Below are 9,354 nucleotides of genomic sequence, written 5' to 3'. Positions count from 1 at the left end.
TGACGTTTAATGTCAGCAAGTGCAAAGTGATGCATGTGGGAAAGAGGAACCTGAACTATAGTTACGTGATGCAAGGTTCCACATTAGAAGTCACCGACCAGGAAAGGGATCTAGGCGTCATCTTTGATGATACATTGAAACCCTCTGCTCATTGTATGGCAGCGGCAGCAGCTAAGAAAGCAAATACAATGTTAGGTGGTATTAGGAAAGGAATGGAAAACAAAAATGAGGACGTTATGCCTTTGTATCACTCCATAGTGTGACTGCACCTCGAATTCTGTGTGCAATTCTGGTCACCGCATCTCAAAAACGATATAGTGGAAGTAGAAAAGGTACAGAGACTTCCCTATGAGGAAAGGCTAAAGCAGCTAGGGCTCTTCAGCTTGGAGAAAAAACGGGATATGATAGAGGTCTATAATATAATGAGTGGAGTGGAATGGAATGGGTAGACATGAATCACTTGTCTACTCTTTCCAAAAATACTAGGACTATGGGGCACACAATGAAGCTACAAAGTAGTAAATAAAAAAAAATAAAAGAATTCTTCACTCAACATATAATTAAACTCTGGAATTCGTTGCCAGAGAATGTGGTAAAAGCAGTTAGCTTAGCAGGGTTTAAAAAAAGATTTGTATGGCTTCCTAAAAGAAAAGTTCATAAGCCATTATTAAGATGGGGAAAACCCACTGCTTATTTCTTGGATAAGCAGCATAAAATGTGTTGTATTGTTGTGGGATCTTACTAGGTACTTGTAACCTGGATTGGCCATTGTTGGAAACCAGGATGCTGGGCTTGATGGACCTTCAGTCTGTCCCAGTATGGCAACACTTATCTACTTATCTTAGCAAGAATCTAGCACACCTAGTAAAAGTTCAGAGAAGGTCAAAAATGATAAAGGGGATGGAACACTTCCCTTATTCTCTTCAGCTTGGCTGTGAGGACATGGGCCCGGCCCGATAGCGGGTGGAGGGGGGCCCGGCGACCTCGGGTGGGTGAGCGGCGGGCAGCGATCTCGGGTGGGCGGCGACCACGGGTGGGCAGGGCCCGGCGATCTCGGGTGGGCGGCGACTTCGGGTGGGGTGGGGGTGGGGCCCGGGGGCGGCCTTGTCCCGGGCCCGGCTCCGGCTCTCGGCAGCCCTGCCTGATTCCAGCCACTAAAATCAGTGCTGCAGATCCCATAATGCATCAAGATGTTAGCAGAAATCCAGGACTGGTCTAAAACCTCCCTCTTGGAAGCTCTAGTGTAAGTATGCACCTTGGAGATACTTTTGAAAGGGAATCTGAGTAGCTTCCCTTTATAAATTGATTACAAAGGTGCATGAGGGCAAATGCCCACATATTTGCACCTGCTAATGCTGTGGGTAGAAGAATGGGAGCAAAACAAAGTACGTAGATTTGAGGATTCAATCCTATGAGAGTTGCTTCCTCCCTCATTCTCCCAAGAATATCTCTATTAATCTGGCTAAACATATCCAAGCATAAGCTGAGTTAACAGTTTTCCCCTGAAAAACGGGGGAAAACTGTTAACTCGAGTATAAGCTGGGGGTGTGTGTCTGTTTTATATTCAAATATATTCTTTCCTTCCCTATGATGCCCTGCATTTCTCCCTTTCCCTTTCCCTTTCCCCCTTGATATGCAGCATTTTTGCCCTCTTCCCCTCCCCCCAACCATCTAAAGTGCTTCTGAACATTACTGTTCACATGGCCAACAAGTGCTAGGGTTGACTGAAAACCAAATACTGCTTTAATATATTGTATTATTTTGATATACATTATTTTGATTTTTTTGGGCATATGCTTTCAATGTGAGGGAGCAGCTGGGGTCCCATAGGGTCACTGTCTCGCTTACGGCAGATGGCACTAACCCAGTGGCGTAGGAAGGGGGGGCGGGAGGGGCGGTCCGCCCCAAATGCATGCGCTCGGGGGGGTGCCGGCCTCACTGGTTCCCTGCTCCCTCTGCCCTGGAACAGGTTACTTCCTGTTCCGGGGCAGAGAGAGCAGGGAACCAGCGGGGCTGACACAGCTCCGAGTGACGTGCACTCGGGGCGGATCGGCCCTCCCGTAGGTAAGAATGCGGTCCGGGGGGGGGGGGGTTCGCTCCGGAGGGAGGGGGGGCGCCGCAGAGGGGGGGTCACGCCGTGCTGCTCCCGGGGGAGGGGGGGTACGCAGCGGCGACCCGCCCCGGATGCCATTAGCCCTCGCTACGGCACTGCACTAACCTGCTGAGTAAGAGGGGCAGGGCTCAGGCAGGGAGGAGGTTAAATGCCCTAAAGCAGAACAGTTCAGAGAGGCCCCAAACTGAAGAGGTTTCCAGGAAGGAGGTCCCATGTGAAGAGGTCTCTAAGAGAGTGGCAACTGAGGCCACAGTACCTGAGGGGAAGTGCCAGGGATGAGTAGTGGCCAGAGTTAAATGCTTCCCTGGGGTGAGAAACTGTAAGCAGTTAGATCAGCTTCCAGGGGTTAATGATACATGAACAGAAGACTGCTAAGGTAGGAGAGAACCTTGCAGGGTATTCCTAAAATGTATAAATATGATGTGTATTGAGAAGGGACTTGAATTGGGATTAGGTGCTAGAGTGTTTGGGCCTGGCTAGGAGCCAGCCTCATGAAGAGCACTCACTGGGACTGTATTGAAAGAGAGGCTCTTACTTAAAAGGACTAAGCCTGTGAAGTAACAGAGCTGACTACAATTCCTTTTGTGTACATAAATAAAGCACTTTTGAATTTTACCTGCAATCTGTGTGTGAGTCTGCCACATTTGTGAGAGGTCTGGCAGCCATGCTGTTACAACCATCAGTAACAGAGGCAGCTGGTAGACAGTGAAGGGGTCCTTCCTGGCTGTGTTTAAAAATGCTCCTACTGTCTTTTTTTTTTTTAATTAAGCATGGTGTTTGTGAGGGAGAGCAATGTTCCTTCTAAAGTAAAATTCAGAGTAAATATAAACATGTGAACAAATAGGGAAAGCATGCAGAGCATGGCTCATGGAATTCTTTCCAACTTCCCTGCAAGTATTTATGTATGTGTGTGTGCGTGTGTCCATGTCTGTGTTCATATCTGTAAGACGTGCTCACACTGTAATGTAATGGAAAAGTTTTGCTCATGTCAACCCAGTCCTTTCCCACAAAGAAAACTTAAAGGGAACATTGATAGGGGTGACAATTTTCACTCAGAGAACTCAACCAAGTAACTATTTAATTATCCAGCTAACCCCCTTGGAAAATTGTCCTTCCTGTGTACACATTAATTTTATAACAGGAAAACCATTACATAACCATGTCATCAGGAGCTGTTAAATCTTTCTTGCTATTGGCTCAGGCCAAATGATGTGAATCAAAGTATTTTCATGAAAAATCAAATCACATTGTTGGATATTTTCTTAGCCACTTGATTAAAAAACAGTTAAATGGAGTGTTATTGAATTTGGCAGCTTCTCTAACACTTGAAATGGAACAATGCTGTCCAAAGTAGTAAATAATAATATATAACAGTATTAATTAGTAAATATTTACATAAATAATCTAAAAGCTAACCATCATCTTTTTTTCTCTTCACCTTTTGCTGTTCTATTGATATCAGTCTGTTCATTAGCTTGTTTATTTCTTGTATTATTCTTTTTACATTTATCCCATTTCTAGATCCAGCAAGTGTAGCTTCATTAAAGGGAAATATAAGGACAAAATCACCTATTTGACGAAAGGGTTTCCCGTTTATATGTGAGACAAAATAAAGAGGAAAAGTCAGCTTTTGTTTAGGGAATTCAATTGATGGCAGACAAAAGGTAGCTTGTAAGTTTCTAGGTTTTAAAGGAGTTAACACCTCTCCATTTCTTGACACAAATTTTGACTGTGGTGAATTCTGGGGTAAATTGATCTTCTCCCGAAGCTTTGATGTTATTGTTTTTTTAGGATAGGTTCTGGTCACTTTACTACTTATCTCTATCTTCTTGTTTAACGAACATTTGTCAAGCGAATTCAAAGACTGTTCTACAGAAGTATGCTCAAAATTCTGCTGACAGGTGAGATTATTCTGGGCAGCCTCTGGTTTCTTTGCACTGCCTTTCCAGGGGAGGTTTGCAGTTCTACCATTGTTGCCTCTTGCATGACCAATGAAAGAAGGGCTTTGGTTGTTCTCTCTGAATCGATGTAGAGCACCAGTGGGATTGTTGAAAGAAGTATCTTTTGGTTGATGAACTGGAGCATTTCGTAAAACATCAGTGAATTTCTCTGTTGTTTTGGAAGGTGGCAACTGTCCATAGTCACATCTCTTTAATGTCCCTGCAGAATGGCAGCTTAAAGATGAAGTCTGATTGGCCATTTTCTCGCCATCACCATTGGGCCCCAAGCCATCAGTTTCCTTGTAGTTTAGAAGCTCAACAATGTCATGGATAAGGCTTTTCTTCACTGTTACATCACTGGAACAATCTAATGACAATGCTGGGCCGTAGTTCACTTCTAAAAGCCATGGTTTCAAAGTGTCATCTATGAGAATATCAAAACCAAAGAGCTCAAAACAGTTAGGAGTAGGTGGAACTTGTGAGGCAATAGCCAGTAATGTCATTATCACAATGTTGTGGATTCTCTGCCATAGCAGCACATTGTCTATATCAAGGCTATACAAATAGGATCGAAACTGACTAAGTGTCCATTTGCACCCACATCCAACCCTCTCTTTACCTTTACTATACGATACACCATATTTATTGATACTTGTGTTGGTCAGGTGGGCATAAATATTATCTAGTGAATCAAGATCAAATTTTTCTGTTGCAAACCTCACCAAACCTTCCTGATACACATACACTGTCAGAGGGCAAAAACAGACCACACAGACATAGATGCGCAGATCAAATTTGTACCCAGATATCAGCAAAGGGTTTGTAATGTACTTCTGTACAATGACAGCTGACTGATAAGTCAAGTCTTTAATGTCATGAAAAATGAATATGCCTCTCCCACGAGATAAATCAATAGGCTTACAAATCCAATAGCTTCTCCTTCTGCCATGTAAGATAGTCTCCTGGGTATATTCTGCCAGAAACTTAATGTAATCATTAGGGAGAATGAATGCCACTGGACTAAACTCATAATGAGACATGCCATAAACTGCTTTCATGCGTTTCAAATGTCTTGCCAGACTGTCTTTCCTCAAAATTCTGACTGTGCCCGGGTGATGGTTCAACCGCTGCCATGGTTTGATGCTGTCATAGGCAGAAGTCTGAAAGGAAGAGCCCCAATACAAATTCCATTCTGCCTTTTCTTGATTATCAAATTCTATCCAGCCTCGTTCCAACAGAACCTCCCGTACCACGTCAGGAGTACTGTCCTGGAGACGGAACACAAGAGGCCTCATAATTTTTTCTTCGGAAATCCAAGTTGCCATGGTATAGCTTTTCCAGTGTACTGTAAAAAAATGAGAGAGAAACAAGAATAACTACATAAGTTGAAGTTCTTCCTCATAGTAGCCACTGGTCACAATGATCAGATGATTCTGCATGACCAACAACACTATATAGGTATAAAACATAGCCATTGCTTGTTGAGGGAAATTTAATAAAAGATTTTTCACTTGTAAAGATCTTTTTATGCATGTAAAATGGTTTTTTTTTATAAAGTTTTTATAAAACTATGCATGTATGAACAGTGGCAAGAAGGCTGACCCTACTTTATGCAACCCACATGTTGGTGTGTATAGAGTTTGGATGAAGTGTGAGTGAAGTCACACCTTAAATGTGATATTTGTAAAACACGCAAATGCACATAGGAATAGATTTAGCATATGGTGCTGCAAAATATCTGCATGGAGCGCTATTCTATAAACCATGCTCCAAGTTGCGCACTGATTTCTGAGCCAAACTTTAGGTGTGAGGATTTATACCATCTGAAACCTGCTGCCTGATATTTAGCCGGCAGTGAGCAGCACTTTGACTGCCAGGTTTCAACCCGGATATTTAATACCAGGCAGTTTCTGGCAACCGGCATTGCATAGCCGGGTTGTTTCAATGCCAGCACATGACCAGTTAAGTCAAAATTTAGACTTAGCCGGACATAACTTAGTGGGCAAAGATAGGCCTGCTTTTTATGTGGCCTTATTTGGCTGCTAAGTCTGGCAAGTTAAGTTCCGAATATCGGGACTTAACCGGTCAGGCCCCGGAACACCCCCAACATTGCCAGCTTTTATTTTCAGGACTAACCTGGGCATTTTCAGCAGCGATAACCAGTTAAATGCCACTGAAAATGACCGGTTATCCAGCAAGACATGAGTTAACCAGACAGTGGCTGTTCCCGCTGGTTAACTTGCTCTGACCCACCCATACCCAGTGGTGTACTGGAGCAGGCTCTCACAGGCTCGCAAGAGCCGGTTGTTAAGTTTTTAAGAATTTTGGGAGCCGGTTGTTAAAGTAGGGCCCTCCATGGCTACTTTAACAACTGGCTCCCAAAATGTGGGCTTTGGCCCCCTGCTGAATTATCTTTTATTTTGCTGGTGGGGTTGCTGAGCCCCGCCAGCCAAGTAAATAGACTACTGCTGCTCCCCACGCCTTGTTTCCAGCTCTGGGCAGCAGGCTGGGACTTCTCGAGCATGTGAGAGAAGTTCCAGCATGCTGCTCAGAGCAAGACGTTGGGAGTGGTGGCAGTCCATGTATTGGCTGCCAGCAAAGGTATGCCTAGCGTGCCCGCACGAAGGGATGGAGGAGAGAGAGGCAAGTGTTGCTCCCCCCCCCCCCCCCCCGGCCACCCCTGGCCCTTCCAACTGCAGAGCTGGCTACGTCCGGAGAAAGAGCCTGTTGTTAAAAATTTACCAGCACACCCCAGCCCATACCCCTCTCATGGCTGCATCCCCTTTTGAGTTGCACATTGTAAAATTTGCAAGTGGATCTTTATAGAACAGCACCTTGCAAGATGCACTTGCAAATCCTAATTGGAGCCAATAAACTGCAATAATTGGGTATTAGTGCCCAATTATTGCTAGATAATGCCTCGTCACTCAATTAAGTTGCGCACGCAACTTGAGCATGGTCCCCAATTTGAGCGTGCAACTTTGAGCACCACAGGAATACTGTATAAGCAAACATTTATACCTGTTCCCAAACAGGAATAAAATGTCTGTGGTTCTACTGCTTTTGCCCTAGTATTTTATAAAGACACTTAAGCACCTGGGTGCCTGTTTGGCCTTCACACATAGGCAGCCTTTTGTAAAATTACTCTCCACATAACTGTTATCTCTCATTTATGCAATAGCATTAGGAATCTGAGTGCAGTCACTGGGAACAAATGATCATAGGGCTGTGTGGAATAATTTAACTCACAACTTTATGATATGCACGCTAGCTCTATCAGTAAACTGCTTTTACACACACTTCTAAAATCGCATGTAATGAATACTGAGTGCAATTTACCTGCAAAAGTAGCTTTTAAAAAAGGAATTCCTAAACCACAAAGCATGCATGCACAGTTATTTAGAGCTTAGAAAGATGTAACCAGCCAGGAGAGATTTCTGCATAGTTAAATTGCAGTCAGCTGGGGGCATCCAGCTATACTGGGGTTGTCTGAGGGTGGAATTAGAATGCAGCTGGAAGATATGTAGTCTCCGGCCATATTCAGTACCAGTGCCCACATACTTATCAAAGCAGTCCTATTAGGTGTTGGCTTTGAATCTTGGTTGGCACCTGCACAACTTACAAGTCAGCTGACGATCCCGTATATTCAATGCCGGTGCCCAGACATGGCTCGACATTAAATATCTGGGTCTCATTTTGCCTATGGCTCTTGGTGGCTTTAAAACCACTGACTGCTGTGGGCTGAATATTGACTCATTAGATTTTAACTCATGCTTTTTTAGTCATAATTCAAGGTGATTGAGTATTTTCTTGTCCCTAAAACGTTAGTGCACACTTCAAGCAATGAAAGATTAAGCGGTCCTTTTACTAAGGTGAACTAAAGATTAGCATGCACTAGGGGTGGACTGACAGTGGTCTGGGCCCATGGGCAGTAAGGGTCATTGGGACCCCCTCCCGGGCACTGCCAGTGCCCCACCATCCACACACTGCCACCCCCCCACCCCACCCCGCACACTAGTGCACCCTCCCCAGTCCTACTGTGAATGACCCTGGTGGGCTAGTGGCCTCTTCGGGAACAAGAAAGATCCCCGTTCTTTCCTGCTCACTGCCACTGCTCAGCCCAATGCCACCATGTTTTCAAAATGGCTGCTGAGACTTCTTGCAGTAGTCTCGCGGATCTCGGCGGTCTCATGAGACTGCCACAGGGACGTCCCAGCAGCCATTTTGAAAATGCAGCTGCGCCAGGCAAAACAACAGCAGTGGGCAGGAAAGAGTGGGAAATCTTTCCTGCCCCCCGAAGAGACCACTAGACCCCAGCGCCCTTTAAGGCAGGACTGGAGAGGCTGTAGTTTGTGGGGGTGGGGTGGGGTATGCCTCTGGGCCCTTGGGCAGTGCCTGGTTGCCCGTATGGTCAGTCTGTCCCTGGCACGCACTAAAGGTCGTGCAGCCTATTATATACCTATTTATTTATTTATTTTATTTATTTATTAGGATTTATTTACTGCCTTTTTGAAGGAATTCACTCAAGGCGGTGTACAGTAAGAATAGATCAAACATGAGCAGGAGGCAATTAGAGCAGTAAAAATATTCAAAAACAATACAAAGTATGGCATGGTATACTACTTGCAATGACAACACAATATGTACTAGAACATTATAATTGTTAGTGAAGGGTAAGGCAAAGTTGTAACATATAGATGAGTAAGGAAGTAGGAAGAATTAGAAAGTAAGGTGAGGGCTGCATGACACCTAGCACACACTAATTTGTTAGCTTGTGCTAAATCCATTAGTACACCTTATTAAAAGGACCCCTAAGTGACTTTACCCAAAGTTTAAAGGAGTGTCTGTGGGATTTAAAAGTTGGCTTACCTGCTTCTCACCCTGCTGGTCTAACCATTAGGCTATTCTGCCACTTTTACCTACTTTTCCTGCAGTGAGCAGAGACATGTGTACATACTTTCACTTTAAAAAATTCAGCATACTTCAGAGTGGCACGCCGGCAATTATAAAATAACCCCTTAAGTGACATATAAACAAAAACGCCTTACTTTTGTCCACTATTTTAAAAATTGCATATGATGCCCTTTACGTTCCTATCAAGCAACCTCTATGTAACTTCTCTTATTTTTATTTGGAACTTTAATTTTTGTTGAACTAACAATAAACCGTGAAATCTAACAACTGTTACAATAAGCAAAATCTCTGACTTGGTGACTGACTGATGAGAACAGCATCAGCGAAAAAGCCAAAGTAGATCACAAAATCAGGCAAAAACTACTTCTGCCTTCTACATATTACAAA

General features: G+C 44.0%; 1 protein-coding gene across 1 annotated transcript in view; it reads right to left on the bottom strand.

The window, feature by feature from the left end:
• Positions 1-3,524: 3,524 nt before the first annotated feature.
• LOC115464295 (probable tubulin polyglutamylase TTLL2) overlaps positions 3,525-9,354 on the bottom strand; it is a 55,370-nt gene continuing 49,540 nt past the window's right edge. Inside the window, exon 2 of the mRNA XM_030194688.1 lies at positions 3,525-5,398. Coding sequence (XP_030050548.1) covers positions 3,525-5,378 — 1,854 coding nt within the window. The 5' untranslated portion in view covers positions 5,379-5,398. The remainder of the gene's footprint in view (positions 5,399-9,354) is intronic.

This window comes from Microcaecilia unicolor, chromosome 3 (genome assembly GCF_901765095.1).
Source record: "Microcaecilia unicolor chromosome 3, aMicUni1.1, whole genome shotgun sequence".
In the NCBI taxonomy this organism is placed as follows: domain Eukaryota; kingdom Metazoa; phylum Chordata; class Amphibia; order Gymnophiona; family Siphonopidae; genus Microcaecilia; species Microcaecilia unicolor.
This window is presented reverse-complemented; position numbering and strand designations above follow the sequence as displayed.